This window comes from Myripristis murdjan, chromosome 16 (assembly GCF_902150065.1).
Source record: "Myripristis murdjan chromosome 16, fMyrMur1.1, whole genome shotgun sequence".
Taxonomy (NCBI): domain Eukaryota; kingdom Metazoa; phylum Chordata; class Actinopteri; order Holocentriformes; family Holocentridae; genus Myripristis; species Myripristis murdjan.
This window is the reverse complement of record NC_043995.1, coordinates 30755995-30776957: the sequence shown is the minus strand read 5'-3', so window position 1 is coordinate 30776957 and position 20963 is coordinate 30755995. Positions and strand designations below refer to the sequence as shown.

The 20963-nt window shown below is 42.7% G+C and overlaps 1 protein-coding gene across 1 annotated transcript; it reads right to left on the bottom strand.

The window, feature by feature from the left end:
* Positions 1-8024: 8024 nt before the first annotated feature.
* LOC115374324 (asialoglycoprotein receptor 1-like) lies at positions 8025-20176 on the bottom strand. Its single transcript, XM_030073181.1, has 7 exons — positions 20113-20176; positions 19915-19992; positions 9623-9712; positions 9307-9357; positions 9043-9264; positions 8756-8928; positions 8025-8147 (listed from the first exon to the last, which is right to left on the bottom strand). The coding sequence occupies exons 1-7, from the start codon at positions 20174-20176 to the stop codon at positions 8025-8027; spliced, it is 801 nt and encodes a 266-aa protein (XP_029929041.1).
* Positions 20177-20963: the final 787 nt, after the last annotated feature.

The window sequence follows — 20963 nt, the reverse complement described above, 5'->3', positions numbered from 1 at the left end:
TGGCGATGTGGCTTGCCTGAACGTCCACCTCAACAACCCCTGGGTCCGAAGTCTTCAATATGAGATCCTTTTCCCCCCGAATCTGGCTTGGATCAACCTGGAAGACATTAGCAAGAGGGCGCCGTTGGGGTATTAAAACAGGATAAGGGTTCACATTACATACCCTTATAGGGAGGCGTCCTTTCACCACCTGAACAACAGTCCGGGCCACCTGCCATTCATCATCCCTTTCTGGCCCCTCCACCAGAGCACAGAAATCTGACGTGTTCTTGGGCCCATACAAATGTGTCCACAGCACCATCTCACTGTTTGGAGGCACATAGACGGGGTCCTGGCGGGTCAGCCGGGCCACTCCAACCTGTTCATCAGATGAAGATTCAGTTTGTGACACTCTCCGGCAGACAGCAAAAGCCCGTTCCCACTCACCTTTAGCCTCTTGAGACATGGTGGCGCCAAATGCAGTCAGCCCAGGGTGGACTCCCTGAAACAGTTCTTTCCAGAAGTGTGAAATCACATTCATGCCTAAAATACCTTTCTCAGCATTTAGACACTCATCTTTAACAATGATGACTCCTTTACCTGGCACAGTGACTCCTCCCACTGAGAAATCCAAGATGGCGTATCCGGTGTAGGGGATACGTAGTCCGTTGGCAGCCTTTAATGTTAGCCAAAAAAGGTCTTGTGGGTTCCGTTTTTGCTCCCCACTCAGCCATTTTTTGAAAAAAGATTCACTGAAAAGTGTGACTTGTGAGCCTGTGTCAAGTAAGCAAGGCAATTTCACCCCTGCAACGCAGATTTCCACCCCTGGACATGTCCCGATTATAGCTTGCTTTGTCTCATTTTCCTGTACCCCCTCCCCAACCACTTGGCTCCCAGTGGCTGGGGCTATTAGTTTAACTGTCTCCTCTCTGGGCAACGCCTCTGGATATGCCCAGCCTTACCACAGCCTCTACAGATAGGTTGGCCCCGTTGGTCCCATTCAAATGCCTGGTGCTGCCTAGGTGAGGGTGTATAGCGGCCCCCATGAACCCTCCCCCTCGGAGGTGGGTTCACATCCCCCTGCACAACTGGGTTGGTCTGTGGAGAGAGTTGGCGTTTAATTTCTTCAGTTAAAGTTTCTGTTAAGGCTTCTTTAAGAACATTTAATTGATCTTTCATTTCCTTCCTAAGTTCAGCTCTTACTGTCTCTCTCCATTCCTCAGGGCAAGATACTGCAGCGGTCTGTCGTGGGGGTGGCACGGAGACACGTGATGCACAGGCAAACTCCGTCTTCAGCTCTGCTTCCAATGCTCTAGCTTCACTGGAAACCTCACTAAAGGACATTGTAGGGTTTCTACGCACCTGCCGCTGGAGCTCCTGTTGCACCAAACCAGGTCTCAAACCCAAGACAAGCTGGTCTCGAACAGTCATCTCATCCTGAGCTGAGCCATCTGGTTCGTGCTCCCGCCATGTAGAGAAGAGCTCACGGAGCCGAAGAATGTAAGCAGCAGCGGTCTCGTCTTCCTGTTGGTGACATTTGAAAAATTTTGCCCGGAGCTGGGCTACTGGGATTACTCGACCATAGATTTTCTTTAGCTCTTGGAGGATGGCTGTGCTACTTGAGCGTTTTGTTGGGTCTAGTAACCGCATTTCTCTTTTTGCTTCACCCTCAAGTGCTCCAAAAATAAAATCAATTTTCTGTTCCTCATTTAAGCCTTGTGCCCTCAACATTGCTTGGACCTGCCCGTTCCATTCTGAAAAACTCATTTTACTTTGGTCACCGCTGAATCGCGGGATCCACGGGACTCCCATAAACCAAGGCATCATCATTGCATTTATAACTGGTAAACTTGTAGTATGTGATGCACTATGCCCTGCACTTTCAGGCTGTACTTCATTTTCATCTGCCATTCTACACTGTGCGGTGTGGAAAGGGAATCCTGCCGACCAACGCCAAAATGTAACACCAATGAAATGTTACTCAGATTAAAATTTGATTCCCGGCCACACCAACACAATGAGAAGCACAGATGTGTGTTTAAACAAATAATTTATTATTCCTAGAAGACAAGGTATAAAACAATGCAATTGGTTTACTTAATAAATCTAAAATCTGAGTCCAATAAAGAATTCCAATAAAGCTACCAGTTCAACAAATTCGGGATACCAGCCAGTCTAGTCCGATACTGCGCTCCGGGTTCTCGTGGTGCCCGGATGCCAGTCGGTGGATGCCACAGCCGGCTCTCCACGCCACCGTCCGATGCGTGGTTCCGGCGCCAGGGACTCCGCTCCGCCGTCGGCCGACTTATCACGCCGCCACCGCCGCCTGCCTGCCGCCCGATGCGCGGTTCCGGTGCCGGGGACTCCGCTCCGCCGTCGGCCGTCGTATCACGCCGCCACCACCGCTACCTGCCGTCCGATGCGCGGTTCCGGTGTCGGGGACTCCGCTCCGCCGTCGGCCGCCTTATCACGCCGCCACCACCGCTGCCTGCCGTCTCCCAGGTCGGACACCCTCGGCACACAGAAAGAAAAGTGCACTCAACGCCCACTCTGCTATGCAGGGGGACTCTCAGACACACAAGCAAGAGAGGCAAAATGGTCACTTCCCTTTCTGTGCGGAAATAGCGAGCGTTGACACACAGAGTCTGGAGGTCAGCCAACCAAGCCAGAGGGTCCACACCGAGGGGGGGGAAAGCGGAGAGCCAGTCCAGACCCGAAGAAACAGCAGCCACAGCAAGAGGAAACACCAACAAACCCGTCTGCACGGTCCAGCTTCCCGCAGGTATCTGGCGTCTCGGTTATATGGGGTGGGAGGAACAACTCGTGAATGTAATCACCGATGAGGTTCAGGTGTGTCTGTCTGCAGCAACGGGTGCCTCTGTTTAACAGTCACAGGTAAACCAATCCACAATTTCCACAGCACACTATAGTCACAGCACACTGCAACAATCAAATTTTGTCCATCGCTTGTAGCGCACAGCAAAAACACCATATAACACAATGTGGGCAATACAAAATAAACAAACCATTTAATAAAATATGGGGTTACCCGATAAACTATTAAGCCCAAAAGGCAATGTTTTTGCATCCTGTGACAAGATCACTTCCATCAACCCACTTCCAGATCCCACTTGTTCTTCTCAAGCCAATCCAGTAGCCGTACAAACTCCTTTCACTGATTTTACAGATAAATTCCTGGTGAATAATCAGAGATGTTTCAGTACCTCATTCAAATGGACACATTGTGACTTTTGGACTCTTTTTTTACTGTTTCAAGCTCAGTTTTTGACATTGACGCTCCTCTCTGTTCCTGTCATGTTCCCTTTACCTGCTCCTGTCCATTTTCTATTACAACCAAATCTGCATTCCTCTGCCTGCAGTCCTCTGCAGCTTCTTCCCAGGTTTTCCAGTCACGATATGTACCGTGTACAACCAGATAACAGCTGGACTTGGACGGGGAGAGAAGCCAGCCCTTCTGACAAGGATTACACCGTCTCTCTGAGAGAAATAAGAGAGACAAATCAACAAACATGATTACTGATTTGTGATTTCAGTATTATCAATATAATCATAAAATCATTTTTGTGACCATGCTGAAGTGGTTTTCAGATTACCTTCCTTGTCTCCTGTTTTGGGGCAGTAGGCATCAAGGATCCTCTGTGTCCGAGTCAAGCCGTCATTGGCTGAGCTGAGGCACAGTACGTTCTGATTGGCTGCAGCTGTCTGGTTTTCTCTCAGCTTGGCCATATTGTCAGAAATGAGCGAGGTAACTGCAGAGAAGGACACAGAAACGTCTCGCCTGTCAAATCAGCCACAAAATACGAATCTGTTGTACTGTCACTGTGGAATATAGTATTACAAATCATTTCAGTTCAACTGGCCTTCATGTAAAATGTATTATAACTTTCGATGCTCCGAGTCCAAACTCACTTTATTTTACAGACCAACTGAAAAGCTGACAGTCCTGTGTCTAAATATGAATTAGGACAATATGTCCTGTTTATGTGACAGAATAAATGTTGAGCCAACACTCACAGTAGAAACGAAGGGCCATGATGACTAAGAATATCAGCCAACACACCGATACCAGTGGAAAAGATGGAGAGAAGGAGGTAGTCTTCTCATCTAGCAGAGACAGAGTCCAGTCAGATCACCTGAACAGCTTATAGAAAATACTTTCATGTGAGTAATTTTTGTTTTTTCACATTAAATACACATCCTCTGTACTTCACCCCAAATGTCATCTTTTTTATAGAATCATAATCATAATCATGTGGCTTTAAAAATTTACCTGAAAAGTTTGGATTTTTGTCAGCAGTGTGTTCCAGTGCATGAACAGAATCCTCCCCTTCCTCAACTGTCTCTGACAATTCATACATGATAAAAAAAAAAAAAAAAACTGAACATCAGAACAATGTACATTGAAAATATATCAGCAACATAATATAAGAATAATGGTCGTAGTATTTTTTGTACTTTGGTAACTTCATCATTCAAACACGGAAGCGTTTACATTACCGAAGTCAGATTAGTGGTAAATCATCTGGTTTTGTGTTCAAGATGAGAACTTGTGCAGATTAGGTGTAGAGAGCGTCTTACCTGCAGACAGATAAACATTAGGATTTTTGAAAAGAATGGCCTGTGCGTTTGGTTTTCTGTTCATCCTGCTCACATCAGAGGGATCGCCAGCAGTCTGATAGGAGGCTTGCAAGTTAATTCTTTATGTTGAGAGCGTGCCAGTGTATTACTGTTCACGGAAACTGCTCCGTTATTTTTAACTTGTGCTTTGAGGTTTTGTCAGTCCTGTTTAGGTGAAGCAGCTGAGCTCATTTCAGAAGTTTCTCTAAAGTGGTTAAACCTTGTCACTACATGTCCTCCTTTTTTGCCTGATGAAGGTCTCGCTCCTCTCTCTCATCTTAACCTAGAATTTGTTCCAGATGTTGAAAGGTTTGGTGCTGCTCACAAGTCGCAGTGAGAAAAGTGAAAAACTGCAGTTTGCTTAACAAGCGTAGTGCAGAGAAGTGTAACGCCCCAACTATGATTTAAATGCCAAAAATGGAGCAAACTCAAATTATGCACTCATCCTTAACAATCATATATCTTCTTATGTGTATCATTAAAATCATGTAGCCACTTTTATTCTATATTAATGTATGTTCTGTGTTTGCATTTTGTTATGCGAGTCTGTGATTCAGTGTGTGTGTGTGTGTGTGTGTGTGTGTGTGTCGGTGTGCAGTGTGTAAAGGGGGAGACTTTCCCCACGTCCTTTGAATTAACCAACACTAAACAATAAATAATTCCATGACACACTGAAACGTCTCAAATTAATGTATCACCGCAAGTTTGGCCATCATGGTCAAGGGAATTGTAACCGGATGCAGATTCTCTCCCACCCTCTTCGTCATGGGAATAAACCTCCTCATAAAAGCTGCTGGGAAAGAAGCCCAAGGACCAGTGATGGAATTGGGCATTCAACAGCCCCCAACAAGAGGTTACATGGATAATATCTCTGTGACGACCACGACCCATGTGGAGGCGAGATGGGTGCTAATAGTTCTGGACCACATGGCAATGTGGGCCAAAATGAAGGTTAAGCCCAAAAAATCTGGGAGCATGGTGATCCGAAAAGGTAAACTGACGAACAGGTTCAAGCAGCAAGTGCAGGGAGAAGTGATTTCATCAACTGAGGAGAATCCTATAAAGTGCCTTGGAAAGTGGTTTCACAACTCGGTAACTGAACAACATCATCAGTACAGAGAAGCAAACAGAGGAGTGGTTGAGGGAGTCGAAAAGTCAGGGCTCCCTGGAAAATTCAAAGCATGGCTTTTCCAACATGGACTCATGTGGCTGTTGACAGTGTATGAAGTCCCTTTGACGTGTGTAGAAGGAGTGGAAAGAATGATCAGTAAGTACCTCCAAAAGTGTCTGGGAATCCCTCCATGTGTTGCATCAGTAGGCCTCTAGATAAGATCAGGACAGCCCCAACCTCCCATTGTCATCTGTGGTGGAGGAATTCAAGGTAGCAAAGTGCAGAGTCTTAATGACATACAGAGACTCCCAGGATGAACAAGTCAGACATACAGGCGTCACCACTAGATCAGGACACAAGTGGACAGCTGATGCATCTGTTGCACAAGCAGAGAGCATATTGAGGCTACATGCCATCATAGGAACACCATGCACAGGAAGACAGGGTCTCGGAACTCCCCATGTCCAACAGTGGAGTATGGCAGAACCCAGGGAAAGAAGAGCAATGGTCCTGGAGGAAAAAACAGAGCCTTGAGGAGGAAGGTCGAAGGTCAAGGGCAGTGGAACTAGCGTCCCTGGGAGCCTGGACCAAATAGGACCTTCCTAAGAGAAAGATTACATGGGCGGATCTATGGAAGCTGGAACCATTCTGCATCTCCTTCCTGCTGCAATCAGTGTATGACACACTCTCAACTCCAACAAACTTGTACTGTAGAAGTGAAGCAGTAAGCTTTGTGGGGATAAGGGCACCATGGCACACATCCTGTCAGGGTGTAAAACAGCACTCACCCAGGGGAGGTACAGATGGTGCCATGACAAGGTGCTCATGACACTGGAGCAGCAGAGATGCAAGAAACATCAACCACATGGGAGAACAACATCAATACAGTTTTTAAGGGAAGGATAAAATCCACCAACCACAGCAACATCCAGAAACAGCCTACTACAAATGGCCCGTTCCTGGGACATGAAGGTAGATCTGGGAGGAAGGCTGCAGTTCCCCCAGGTTGTCCAGACAACCCTGAGACCAGATGTGGTGCTGTGGTCTGAAGAGGCAAAGAAGATCATTCTCATCGAACGTACAGTGCCATGGGAAGATGGGTGTGATGAAGCCTTGGAAAGAAAGAGTGACAAATACCAGGACCTTTTGGATGACTGCAGGGGAAAAGGATGGCAGGCATGACTATTCCCAGTCAAGGTCGGCTGCAGTGGATTCCCTTAGTCAGCAGAAGAGGTGACCTGGAAGCCAGGAGGAGATGGGCAGTGACCTGGCCACCACTGCCGACCCAACAGCGCGAGGGTGTCACGGTTAAGGGTCCAAAAACCCGATGACCACTTGACATCCTTCATTCTTCAAGCTTCTCCTTGAGATGTTCCTTGCTTCTCTGCTGCTAAGGTGAATGAAGAGAAATCATCTCTGGATGTAAATGCAATCATTTTTCTTTACATTAAGGCCGCAATCCATCATTTTCTTTCAGAGTTCCTCTATATTGAAGGCAACCAGGACAAAACCCAACAAATGGTTGTCTTTGCTCTTTCCTGTCTCATTTACCTCCCCTGTTGTTTCATTCAACAAAAATGCCTTCATGTAAGCTGGCTTCTTTCTTCTGCCTTATTTCAGATGATTACTGTGGCCAGAGAGTAATGTTTGGCAATTTGAGGTAAAAAATAAAATACAATTAAAATAAACTCATGCACACATAGAATATGGTTAAGAATTCAACAGCTTTATTTGCAGAGATATTGAACACACTGATCAGGTCGGGAGGTTACAGATTACATTTCAACATGATAACAGTGATGTGATCACAGGAAAAGACAATTCTTCACCAAATCAATAAAATAAACATTGTCATTAGAATATAAACTGCTTCAAACAATGTTGGTTGATGCTGCTTGTGTTGGAAATGATGTGAATGACAGTATTTCAGTATTACAGCTCTGCAGTAAAATTCTCTTTTACAGTAAACGATTATGCAAAGAAAACCAAGCAGTTTTAACTGAAATTCTCCATGTTTTGTTCATGAGTATGGGCAATCCAGCAGATTTCTCTACAGCTGGATTCAATAATCACAACACACTCAGCAATGTCTAAACAGACAAAGCCTTCTTTTCACAGATCCATTGGTTTTTCTTAGCACAGTTCTCAGCTCTCCATCCCTTAAATGAGCTCCATTGGAAAGAAGCTGCACAGTCCTTCTTGTCAAATGGTCGGTATATCCAGTAGCTGATGAAAGAACATGATCGTTAGAAAACTTTTGACAGATGTTATGACTCATGGTGTTTAAAAATGTGTCTTACTTTTCAGTGAGATCACTTCCATTGACCCACTTCCAGACCCCACTTGTTCTTCTCAAGCCAATCCAGTAGCTGTAGGAACTATCGTGAGTGGACTCCTGTCTGATTTCCTGGATGAATTCCTGATGAATAATCAGAGATGTTTCAGTATCACGTTCAAATGGACACATTGTGATTTTGGACTCTTTTTTTCCTACTGTTTCAAGCTCAGTTTGTAACATCGATGCTCCTCTCTGTTCCTGTCATGTTCCCTCACTGCAAAAACGCAAAATCTTACCAAGATTATTTGTCTTATTTCAAGTCAAAAATGTCTTATTTCTAGTCAAAATATCTCATTACACTTAAAATAAGACATAATCACCTCAGAAGTAAATTGTTTTTAGACAATTTTCACTTGTTTCAAGTGAAAATTCACTTGAAACAAGTGAAAATTTGCTTGTCTCATTGGCAAAATTTACCAGTGGAAAAAGTGAAAATTCACTTGAAATAAGTGAAAATTAGCTAGAAACAAGAAACAAATTTTTCCAATGAAACAAGCAAATTTTCACTTGTTTCAAGCAAATTTTCACTTGAAACTTGTTTTTAGACAATTGTCTAAAAACAAGTTACTTCTGAGATGATCATGTCTTATTTTAAGTGTAATGAGATATTTTGACTAGTAATAAGACATTTTTGACTTGAAATAAGACAAATAATCTTGGTAAGATTTTGAGTTTTTGCTGTGCTTTACCTGCTCATGTCCATTTTCTATCACAACCAAATCTGCATTCCTCTGCCTGCAGTCTTCTCCAGCTTCTTCCCAGGTTTTCCATTCATTGAAATTATTTGTTGTTATAACCAGATAACAGCTGGACTTGGACGGGGAAAGAAGCCAGCCCTCCTGACAAGGATTACACTGTCTCTCTGAGAGAAATAAGAGACAAATCAACAAACATGATTATTGATTTGTGATTTCATTATTATAACTATAATCATAAAATCATTTTTGTGACCATGCTGAAGGGGTTTTCAGATTACCTTCCTTGTCTCCTGTTTTGGGGCAGTAGGCATCAAGGATCCTCTGTGTCCGAGTCAAGCTGAGCTCAGTCCTCTCTCTCCTCAGCTTCTCCACTTGTCTCTCTAAGGCGCTCTTCTCCATCTGCAGCTGCTGACTTTCTGAAGTCAGGATGCTGTTGTTTTGTCTCAGGTCACCAATGAGGACCGTCTGATCGCTGAGAACCCTCCTCAAGCTGTCATTGGCTGAGCTGAGGCACAGTAAGTTGTGATTGGCTGCTGCTGCAGCTGTCTGGTTTTCTCTCAGCTTGGCCATATTGTCAGAAATGAGCGAGGTAACTGCAGAGAAGGACACGGAAATGTCTCGGCTGTCAAATCAGCCACAAAATAAGAATCTGTTGTTCTGTCACTGTGGAACATGGTATTACAAATCATTTCAGTTCAACTGGCCTTCATGTAAAAGTTATTATAATTTTTGATGCTTTGAGTCCAACCTGACTTTATTTTACAGACCAACTGTAAAGCTGACAGGACTGCATCAAAATATGAATTGGGACAATATGTCCTGTTTATGTGACAAAATAAATGTTGAGTCAATACTCACAGTAGAAACGAAGGGCCATGATGACTAAGAATATCAGCCAACACACCAATACCAGTGGAAAAGAAGGAGAAAAGGAGGGAGGCTTCTCATCTAGCAGAGACAAAGAGTCCAGTCAGATCACCTGAACAGCTGATAGAAAACTGTTTCATGCATTATATTTTCTCTAGCATTAATCACACATTGTTTGAAAAATATTACATTTTATGTTCAACTCTTACTTTTATCCCATATGTCATCTTTTTTACAGAATCATCATCATAATTATAATCATGTGGACTTCAAAAATTTACCTGAAAATTTTGGATTTTTGTCAGCAGTGTATTCCACTGCATGAACAGAGTCCTCCCCTTCCTCAATTGTCTCTGACAAATCATACATGATAAAAAAAAAACTGAACATCAGAACAATGTACAGGGAAAATACACCAGCAACATCATATAATAATAATGGTAGTAGTATTTGTTGTACTTTGGCAACTTCATCATTCAAACATGGAAACGTTTGCATCACACAATCAGTCAGATTAGTGGTAAATCATCTGGTTTTGTGTTCAAGGTGCAGATTAGGTGTAGAGAGCATCTTACCTGCAGATAGATAAACATTAGGATTTTTGAAAATAATGGCCTGCGTGTTTGGTTTTCTGTTCATCCTGCTCACATGAGAGGGATCGCCAACAGTCTGACAGGAGGCTTGCAAGTTAATTCTTTATGTTGAGAGCGTGCCAGTGTGTTATTTTTAACGGAAACTGCTCAGTTATTTTTAACTTGTGCTTTGAGGTTTTGTCAGTCCTGTTCAGGTGAAGCAGCTAAGCTCATTTCAGAGGTTTCTCTAAAGTGGTTAAACCTTGTCACTACATGTCCTCCTTTTTTGCCTGATGAAGGTCTTGCTCCTCTCTCTCATCATAACCTAGAATTTGTTCCAGTCATTGAAGGGTTTGGTGCTGCTCACAAGTTGCAGTGAGAAAAGGCAAAAAACTGCAGCTTGCTTAACAAGTGCAGTGCAGAGAAGTGTAACGCCCCTACTATGATTTAAATGCCAAAAATGGAGCGAACTGAAATCATGCACTCATCCTTAACAATCATATATCTACTTATGTGTATCATTAAAATCATGTAGCCACTTTTATTCTATATTCATGTGTATTCTGTGTTTGTATTTTGTTATGTGAGCTTGTGCCAGTGTGTAGTTCATTGTGTGTGTGTGTGTGTGTGTGTGTGTGTGTGTGTGTGTGTGTGTTGGTGTGCAGGAAACACAAACACTCCCAGGCTGCAGTGTACTCACTGCTGAATTGAAGTGTTTCTTTGAACTCATCACACTCACCACTTTGTATCTAATGAGCTGATGAGGAGACAGGAAGGCCTTGTTTTCTGCTTGGTGACAGTCCTAACCAGTCAGAGTTTAACCAAACCAAATGATATGTAATGACATGTGACCAGGAGGTGTAAAGGGGGGGAGTTTCCCCCACATCCTTTGAACTAACCAACACTGAGCAATAAATAATTCCATGACACACCAAAACATCAGAAATATATGTATCTTTGCAAGTTTGGCAGTGTGTGGGAGTCTGCAACTCTGGATCCACTTGTCCCTCTCTCACGCACCTGTCTCATGAAATTTGTGTGTGTCGTGTTCTTCAGCGTCTCAGCGTGGTCATCCTGGAAGAGACGACTCCCATCAGGACAGACACGTTTCCTCTCAGGATAAAAGGTGATCACTCAGAATAACTTCCTATTGATTTGCAGTGAGCCTTCCCTCTGAGGGAAGAAGTGGCAAATCTTTGTATTATAATGTCCCATATGGAAATGTAATATATGACACATATTCCACTATACCACAGCTATTGCCATAAATGTTACATATAATATGATATACTCTTATCACATACATACATGCATCACATGCATATATGAAGATATACACTCAGTGACCATCTAATTAGTTCCACTTGTACAATCTAATCCAATACAACTTCCATAAAGTTTCCTTCTCTGCTGCCTACAATGCTCAGCTTTTCTTTTTGTCACAGTAAAAGAGGTGTTCATACACTTCTATGTTTGGCATTGAGTTCCTAGTTAGTGCTGCTGTTGGACTGGACTGCATTTTTTTGAGAGGTGTTTCTAGTATTCTGTCCCCCTTATGTATATAAATAGGTGGGACAAAAATATTAGAAAAAAGCTCTCAATGTAATGTAGTCCAGTACAACATCTGCAAACTACAACCTCAATAATAAACAGAGAATAAAACTGACACATTCTCCACAAGGTCAACACAAACTTAATATTATAAACTTTGTTCAAAGGTAGAATTTATGGCAGAACTGTTGAAATTAACTGCATTAGATTGTGCAGGTGGACCTGATCAAGTGGCCACTGAGTATAGGCTTATAGCATATACGAAACAGCCATAGTGAAATTTATTCTAAGGGCAGCCAGTGTGGTTCAAAATGCCGCAAAAGGCTGATTTATTATAATCAGGGTCAAAGCATGAAGCCTTTTAACAAAGTTAAAAATGGAAACCACTATCTCCAGTGGTGCAGCACTCAAGTCAGGCCAATGCACAGGAAGTACGCTGTGCTAAAACCAAACCTGAGAAAACACCCCCACCCCCCCAACATACAACCACACATCAAAACCAGAAGCAGAGCCACAGCAACCCTTAAGCTCACACTGCATCAGCCGCTGCTGGAGCTGCAGGCCAACAGCAGCCACAGCACTAAAAGATAAAACTGTGAATTAAAACTACACTGAATCTCCTACAACATCAGTAAAACAATGGAAAAGGAACAATAGAAAAAATGAGGAACAATCAGAACTTAAATTAAATTTTGGAGGCTCATGGTGGCTCATGAAGAGCTTACGAAGACACATTTTGTCCTTTGTTTCATTTGTCTGTACATTAAAGTCACAATCCGTCATTTTTGTTCAGAGCACCCCATATTGAAGGCAACCCATAAAAAAACCTGTTTCCCAACAAGTGGTTGTCTTTGCTCTTTCCTGCCTCATTTACCTCCCCTGTTGTTTCATGCAGCAGAAATCCAGAAATGTGCCTTCATGTAAGCTGCCTTCTTTCATTTCAAACAGGGAAATCCCACTTTCCAAATTCTAATACAGATCCTGCTGTTTTCTCTGATGAATGAGGCTTCCCATCCCACATGAGGAGCTGTGTTGTTGTTGATGTTGATGTTGACAGTGTATGTAACCTGAGGGCTGCACCACCAAGCCAGTTCAGCAGAGCCAGGTTTTCTGTGTGTGAGCTCGCTCCACAAAACTTGAAGCCCAAAGGGGAGATAACTGGTATCACGACGGTGGTTATCAAGTCGCTTTGTGCAGCCCAGCTCTCTGCTCTGAGCGTGTTCACATTTAAAGGGACGTTTGCTGCGTCATGTGACTCTTCTTCTTCTGCCTACTTCACTCAGGAGGAACAAACTGTCATCATGGAGCGCCATGAGGAGGATAAAAAAAAATAATTCCTGTGGCTTCAAATGAGGCCAGAGAGGAAGGCTTGGCAATTTGAGGTAAAAATTAAAATACAATACAAAAACTCATACACACACAGGATATGGTTAAGAATTCATCAGATTTACTTGGAGAGATGTTGAACACAGTGATCAGGTTGGGATGTTACAGATTACATTTTAACAAGGTAACAGTGATGTGATCACAGGAAAAGACACTTCTTCACCAAATCAACGAAACAATCATTGTCATTAGAATACAAACTGCTTCAAACAATGTTGGTTGATGCTGGTTGTGTTGGAAATGATGTGAATGACAGTATTTCAAGTACAGCTCTGCAATAAAATGCTCTTTTACAGTAAATGATTATGCAAAGAAAACCAAGGAATTTTAACTGAAATTCTCCATGTTTTGTTCATGAATATGAGCAATGCAGCTGATTTGACAGGTGGATTCAATAATCACAACACACTCAGCGATGTCTAAACAGACAAAGCCTTCATTTCACAGATCCATCGGTTTTTGTCAGCACAGATCCAAGCTCTCCATCCCTCAGGTGAGCTCCAACGGAAAGAAACTGCACAGTCCTCGTTGTCTAAAGGTTGGTACATCCAGTAGCTGATGGAAGAAATCAGAAATCAGAAAATCTTTATTGTCATTATACCAAAAAGCATAATGAAATTGTGTGCATTTCCATTTCCAGTGCCTTTCAATAGAAAGAATAAAAGAAGAAATAACTAAAACAAAAACAGTCAGTGAAAAAAAACAAAAAAAACAAAAAAAAAAAAAAACAATAAATATACAGTAAGTTAAAGAACGTTGTCTTTTCCTGGACAGTGCAGCTGGCAAACCACACTGTGATGCAGTTCGTCAGTACATTTTCCACAGAGCATCTGTAGAAGGACACCAGCAGTTCCTTGTTTAGGGCGTTGTTTTTCAGTACCCTTAAAAAGTGGAGCCACTGCTGTGCCTTCTTGATCAGCGCAGTAGTGTTGGATTTCCAGGTGAGGTCATCATTCAGGTGAAGGCCCAGGAACTTAAAAACAGAGACCCTCTCCACACAGTCCCCGTTGATGTGTATGGGAAGGGGGTCGGGTCTGAGTTTCCTGAAGTCTATGATTATTTCCTTGGTCTTTTTTGTTTTTAAGACCAGGTTATTGGCGCTGCACCATGATAATAGTTTTTCCACCTCATCCCTGTATGCAGACTCATTGTCTCACGATAGAGTTGCTTGGGTGGGTGGGGGTACAGAGTCATGGGTGTACAGAGTGTAGAGTAGAGGGCTCAGCACACAACCTTGGGGGGAGCTGGTGTTGAGGCGGAGTGCTGGGGAAAGGTGAGACCCTACTTTAACTCTGTGGGCAGTTGGTGAGGAAGTCCTTAATCCAGATGCAGGTGGAGTGTGGGAGGCCAAGGTTGATTCATTTGTTTACCAGTATGTCACGAATGACTGTGTTGAATGCCGAGCTGAAGTCAAGGAAGAGAAGCCTGGCATAACTGTTCTTCTGCTCCAGGTGGGTCAGGGTTGTGTGGAGGGCTATGGCGATGGCATCCTCTGTTGATCTGTTTTTCCTGCATGCGAACTGGTGGGTGTCAAGTGAAGGTGGAAGTGCTTGGATGATGTGAGGTCTGACCAGTTTCTCAAAGCACTTGGTAATGACCGGAGTGAGAACCAGAGAGGTCTGTAGTCATTTAGGCTGTTGATGGTGGTCTTTTTTGGGACAGCGATAATGGTTGAGGATTTCAGGCAGGATGGGACAGTGGCCTGTGCTAGGGAACGACTGAATATTTCAGTGAAAACCCCCAAGAGCTGGTCAGCGCACTCCTTAACCCTCCTGTTATGTTCACATTTTTGAACATCTTTTATGTTTGGGGTCAATTTGACCCCTGCAGTTTAAACCTCCACTAAATTATTATAACTAAAATTGTCATCAAAGTTTATGTGTCAGATACTTTATGTTTGTTTGTTGATGACCTAAATAGCCATTTAAATAAAATATAACTCCCCACCACCCCTACTCCTATTACACGACAATGGAAAAATATTCAAATCACCATAAAATCTCACTGATTGATCTAAAATTGGAAAGAAATATTAATTTGTGGTGTTTTAATGGCTTTATATTATTTCTAAGTAACGATTTTTGTTATTTATAACCAATGCGTTACAAAGTGTGTACAGGACATTGAAAATATATCATCATGTCAATTTCATGTTTACCTGGTAGTGCCCATTACATTAGGAACACTCATTAAATATGAAGCAAAAAAAAATGATGTTAATCATTTATTTAGAGACATTAAACATTGGCTGGGGTCAAATTGACCCCAAACATAATAGGAGGGTTAAGAACCCTCCCATGGACGTGCTCGGGTCCTGCTGCTTTCCTGGGGTTTACTTTCCTAAGCACACGCCTCACCTCATGCTCCTCCACTGTGAAGGTGTGGCTGGTGTTACCTGGTGGAAGATGTGATGAAGCCACTGCTGAGGTTATGCTCAAAGCGAGCAAAGAAGAAGTTAAGCTCCTCTGCTAGCGCAGCATTTCCATCTACCACGTTGGATCTGGGTTTGTGGTTTGTGATGTTTTGGACCCCCATGGTCCTCAATCTTGTTTTTGTAGACCAGCTTGGCCTGTCTGATGCCCCTTTTCAGGTTTGCCCTGACTGCACTGTACAGAGACATGACACCGGACCTGAAGGTGGAATTTCTTTCCCTAAGCAGGGTCCTGACTTCTCTTGTCATCCAGGGTATACCCACATGCATTTTTCAACAGTGATAGTGTCTGTGCAGTGCTTGATGTAGAAGAGTACAGATGTGGTGTACTCCTCCAGGTCCTGAGATTCAAAGATGCTCCAGTCTGTGTTTTCAAAACTCTCCCGTAGCTGTGAGGAGGCACCATCAGGCCATGTCTGAATAGTTTTTGAGGTGGGGGGGCTTTCTTCCTAAGAGGGGTGTAAGCTGGTAACATAAACAGGGATATGTGGTCCGACCGGCCCAGGTGGGGTGTTGGAATAGACCAGAGAACGACCGATTAATCGGCAGGCCGATAGTATCGGGCCCCATCGATAGTATCGGCCAAACATTACTAAAACGAGCTGAGCACGCGCCACGGTCACGGAAACACGTGTGGCTCTCTGCAGAGATTGCAGAGTTATGTTGGTGAAGAGCATATGTCAGGCTTTTCTCAGGGGGGAGGGAGTGTGACAACCTGCATTACATCACAAGCTGACCACCAGTACACACACCCCGAACTCGTCATACGTTCGCACATCAATTCAAGTTACATCTGAAACTGTCAAGGTAAATAAACATCCCTTAACCTATGTCTGATTAAAAGAAACCAAAACGTCTTTTAGTTAAAAGGAAGACATGATGAATGTTGTGATTATGAGTTGTCTGATAATGACTGATTTGAGTTGTGACTTAAAAAGACTGATAATACAGCAAACCTTTTTTCACCTTAAAACTCCAAGTGTTGTGTGTGTTGTGTATTGAATTTGTGTGTCATTCAATATGGGATGTATTATGTTGCCATATATGTCCTTTGTGAGGGTTTGGTACATATATTTAAACTGACTTGACTGAACTAAAATCCAAATGCCAGGAGAGAGACCTGGCTGGCACCCCAAATAAACACACAAAACTCGTCCTTAAAAAAACCCCAAACTGTCCCAAACTGGCTTCGATTTTTCTGGAAGGTGCACCTCAGCACAAGATATCTATGTAAATTCATAAGGTTATTACATTAGAAGTTGACATCATTGCTTGTCCGTTCTGACTCTAACGGTACGTTAACGGCACTATTGGCCCCTCTCTCTTTTGACTATTGGCCAAGTAATCAACTATCGGCAAATAATCGGCTATCAGCCTTTTTCAGGATAACTACTATTGGCACTTTCGGCTTTCGGCCAAATCCACTATCGGTCGTTCTCTAGAATAGACCTATAGCCCTGTTTCATGTTAGAGTAAACTTTGTCAAGTAGGATTTTCCCTCTGGTGGCACAGTTGACATGCTTATGGAATTTGGGAAACATTACTTTTAAGTCTACGAGGTTGAAGTTCCCCGCTATTATGTGTACTGCTTCTGGGTATTTGTTCAGTTGGGTGGAAATGGCGCTGTGTAGAAGGCTAAGGGCCGTGTTAGCATTAGCATCGGGAGCTATGTACATGGCTATGATTAGAACAGCTGATGAAAACTCACCGGGAGGGAATAAGGGTCTGCATGTTCTGCAAGAACATGATTGTTAGAAAACTGTTGACAGATTTTATGACTCATGGTGTTTAGAAATGTGTCTTACCTTTCAGTCAGATCACTTCCATCGACCCACTTCCAGACCCCACTTGTTCTTCTCAAGCCAATCCAGTAGCCGTATAAATCACTGTCACTGATTTCATGGATGAATTCCTGATGAATAATCAGAGATGTTTCAGTACCACATTAAATTGGACAAATTGTGACTTTTGGACTCTTCTGTCATGTTCCCTTTACCTGCTCCTGTCCATTTTCTATCACAACCAAATCTGCATTCCTCTGACTGCAGTCTTCTCCAGCTTCTTCCCAGGTTTTCAATTCATTAACATTATTTGTTGTTATAACCAGATAACAGCTAGACTCGGACGGTGAGAGAAGCCAGCCCCTCTGACAAGGATTACATCGTCTCTCTGAGAGAAATAAGAGAGACAAATCAACAAACATGATTATTGATTACTGATTTCAGTATTATCACTATAATCATAATATCATTTTGGTGACCATGCTGAAGTGGTTTTCAGATTACCTTCCTTGTCTCCTGTTTTGGGGCAGTAGGCATCAAGGATCCTCTGTGGCTGAGTCAAGCTGAGCTCAGTCCTCTCTCTCCTCAACTTCTCCACTTGTCTCTCTAAGGCGCTCTTCTCCATCTGCAGCTGCTGACTTTCTGAAGTCAGGATGCTGTTGTTTTGTCTCAGGTCACCAGTGAGGAACGTCTGATCGCTGCTGTTCTTCCTTAAATCAGTGATTTCTGAGCTGAGGATGTTGATGATGCTGGTCAGGTTGTTTTCTTTCAACTGTTGCAGCACCTTTGCATCACTGTCATTTCCTGCAGCAGGAACTGCAACTTAAAAATCGGCGAGATAAGTACTGCAGGTTTGCTTAACCTCCTGGAAGTTTGGCTTTTCTTATTAAATCTCTGTCAAAATTACATCAGAGACCCCCTTCTTTTATTATGTGTGTTCTTACGGTAGAAACAGAGTGTTACGATGGCCGTGACCAAAACAACACAAAGAATCCCCAAACAGCACGCCACCAGCTGAACACCGTGACGTCCTCTCACTGGCTTGTCGCCTAAAAATCCTGTTGATGGCAAACATCAGTGAACAGAAACAGCTTCAGGATATTTTTAAGGCATCCCTGATTATTTGGCAGTTTATTATGCAGAGAGAAGGGAATGATGTGGGGCAGGTGGGGCTGATTTTAAACTACTAACCTGTTACCACTTGTGACTCACTGACTCATATAACACAACAGTGATCAGTGTTGAGGAGGAGCTAGTCACATGTAAGTAGAGTAACTAGTTACATGTAACTAGTAACATGCAATTAAATTCCCAAATAAGTGTAATTATAATCAGTTACAGTTACTGAGAAGAACATGTTTTTAATGTAACTGATTACAAAGTGTTTGGGTAAAAAGCTTACATGTGGTATATAATTTTCATTCTGTTGCTTTGCATCTTCCTGCTATGCAGGAATTGTGTGACAGCCATTGGCTCTCTTGTTTGAATTTGCCCTGCCTCTTGTCTGCCAATCAAATCAATGCCCATCGCTCTAAGCAGCTGGTCTGAGAGCAGACCATCTGGGCTGACCTCCTTATCCTGCTGCCAGAGCGACCCGGTCCCGGATCAGTGGCAGAAAGTGAAAATGAAGAAGATGAAGAAGATTCTTAATTTGCTTGTGTTTTGTCTACTGTACCTGAATGTGTTTTCTTTAGTTGCAGTGCACTGAGCTCTCAGTGCCACTGCACTCTGCATCTTTATTGCACAATTTAAACCATTTGTTAGAAAAGTATAATGTAACAAGTTGCATTACTTTGATAATGTAATTTAAATAATTAAAATAGTTTCACGTGTTACATTTTTAACGAGGTAACTAGTAATCTGCAACATGTTACATTTCAAAAGTGACCTTCCTAACACTGACACTGATCATAAAGCTTTTCCATTGCCTGTTCTAAGCGCTCAGGGTGTGATCGCTCCCCTGCTACTCAGGAAGTGATGCGTTTCATGTTTGTGGTTTGTTTGCAATAAACAGAAGTAGAACTGGGCACTCAGCATCATCAGCTGAACAGACAATGAAAAGAGCCTGTCTCTGACTCTGATGGGCAGCTGCTCAATACAAGCCTGAAAATGTCCTGGCTGTGGTCGTGTCACTAGTTTTTCTCCCTGTTTTTTCTTGTCCTGAACTTTGTGTTCAAGATTACATTTGCTCTCATGTTTGGAATCGAACCATGTGATTTTTCCCGTGCCACAGGATCACTGAAAAAGTCCTTTTTTACCACTTCAGCTCTGAGTCTGCGTCCAGAATTTGGGTTCACCTTGTTGATTGTGACAGAAAAACTTTTTGCATCTTGAAAAATACTAACAATAACAGTAGTAGTACTTGTAACAGTACTAGGAGCATTAGTACAGCTGTAGTAAGAGCAGCAGTAGTAGTGGTAGCTGCAGTAGCATAACTACCAGAAATAGTAATAATAGCAACAGTAGTTGTATTTGCAGTAATAGTAGTAGTAATAGTATTATTCCATTTGGAAAAAGGGAAATAATTCTGATTATTGAATAAATTCCTTGACATGAACTCACCTTGTGTATCTGTATTTAGATCTGCTGTGTTGCCCTGAACCTTCACGTCATCATACACGGTTTCCTCCTCACGTTTAGCTGACAGGTGGAAAATAATAAGACAATAATCTTTTGCAATTACATAAAGGAAGACATTCGATCCGTATCAAGAGTGGACTCTCTCTTTGTGATCTGCCAAATGTCAAAAATGACTCTTACCTTTGGATGTGGAGGGCTTGTTAGCTTTGAAAACAATGGAAGCGTAATTAAGCTCTCCCTCCATCGCTCAGACTCGACAGCTTCTCTGTCTGTCCAGAAGCTGTGTGGCTTCTGCTCGGAGAAGTCACACACTGTAACAAAAAAAAACAAAAAACAAGTTCCTGCCTTGCAGGAGGAGGTGGTTGTTTCCTCTGCTCAGTCCATCAGCCTCAGCTGTCAGATGATCATCTTTTGGCAAAGGCTGTGTGACAAACTCCTTCACAGCAGTAACTCTGACAACATACATGTGGCTTCCTGACTTCACTGTTGCATTAGCAAAATAAAAAAAGTCTTTTCTCTGATGATGCTGAGAGGTGGTATTATGAGCCTTGTGAGCAGATAACTGTGCAAAGACACGCTGCTTTGTCTGCTAAAATACAGGAAAAACAAACCACTGTGACTGTGGTTTTGTCTACTTATGGTGCAAAGATTGTTCAACACTTGTCCACTCATCAGCATATTCAGACTTTTAAAGTGGACAAATGCACCAGCATGAAGTGTGTGTGTGTGTGTGTGTGTGTGCATGCTGCTGCTTATTACTGAGACAACCAGTGTTTTTAACATGTTTATGTGCTGTTTGGCTAAGATTCATAATTTGCTCCCTGACGGAGCTGCTTTACCGCTGGACTGAAGCCTTTATGAGTGCTGATGCAGCAAATTTGGACTCTGATATTCACTATTATGAGAGTTGAATTGTATTTTTGCTCACATACGTTGATGTGAGTTGTGTGTGTGCTTTACAAAAATACATATATTTTTGTGAGGCACTGAGACCAAATGATGAAATTAATAAGTAAACTAAATAAAATAAA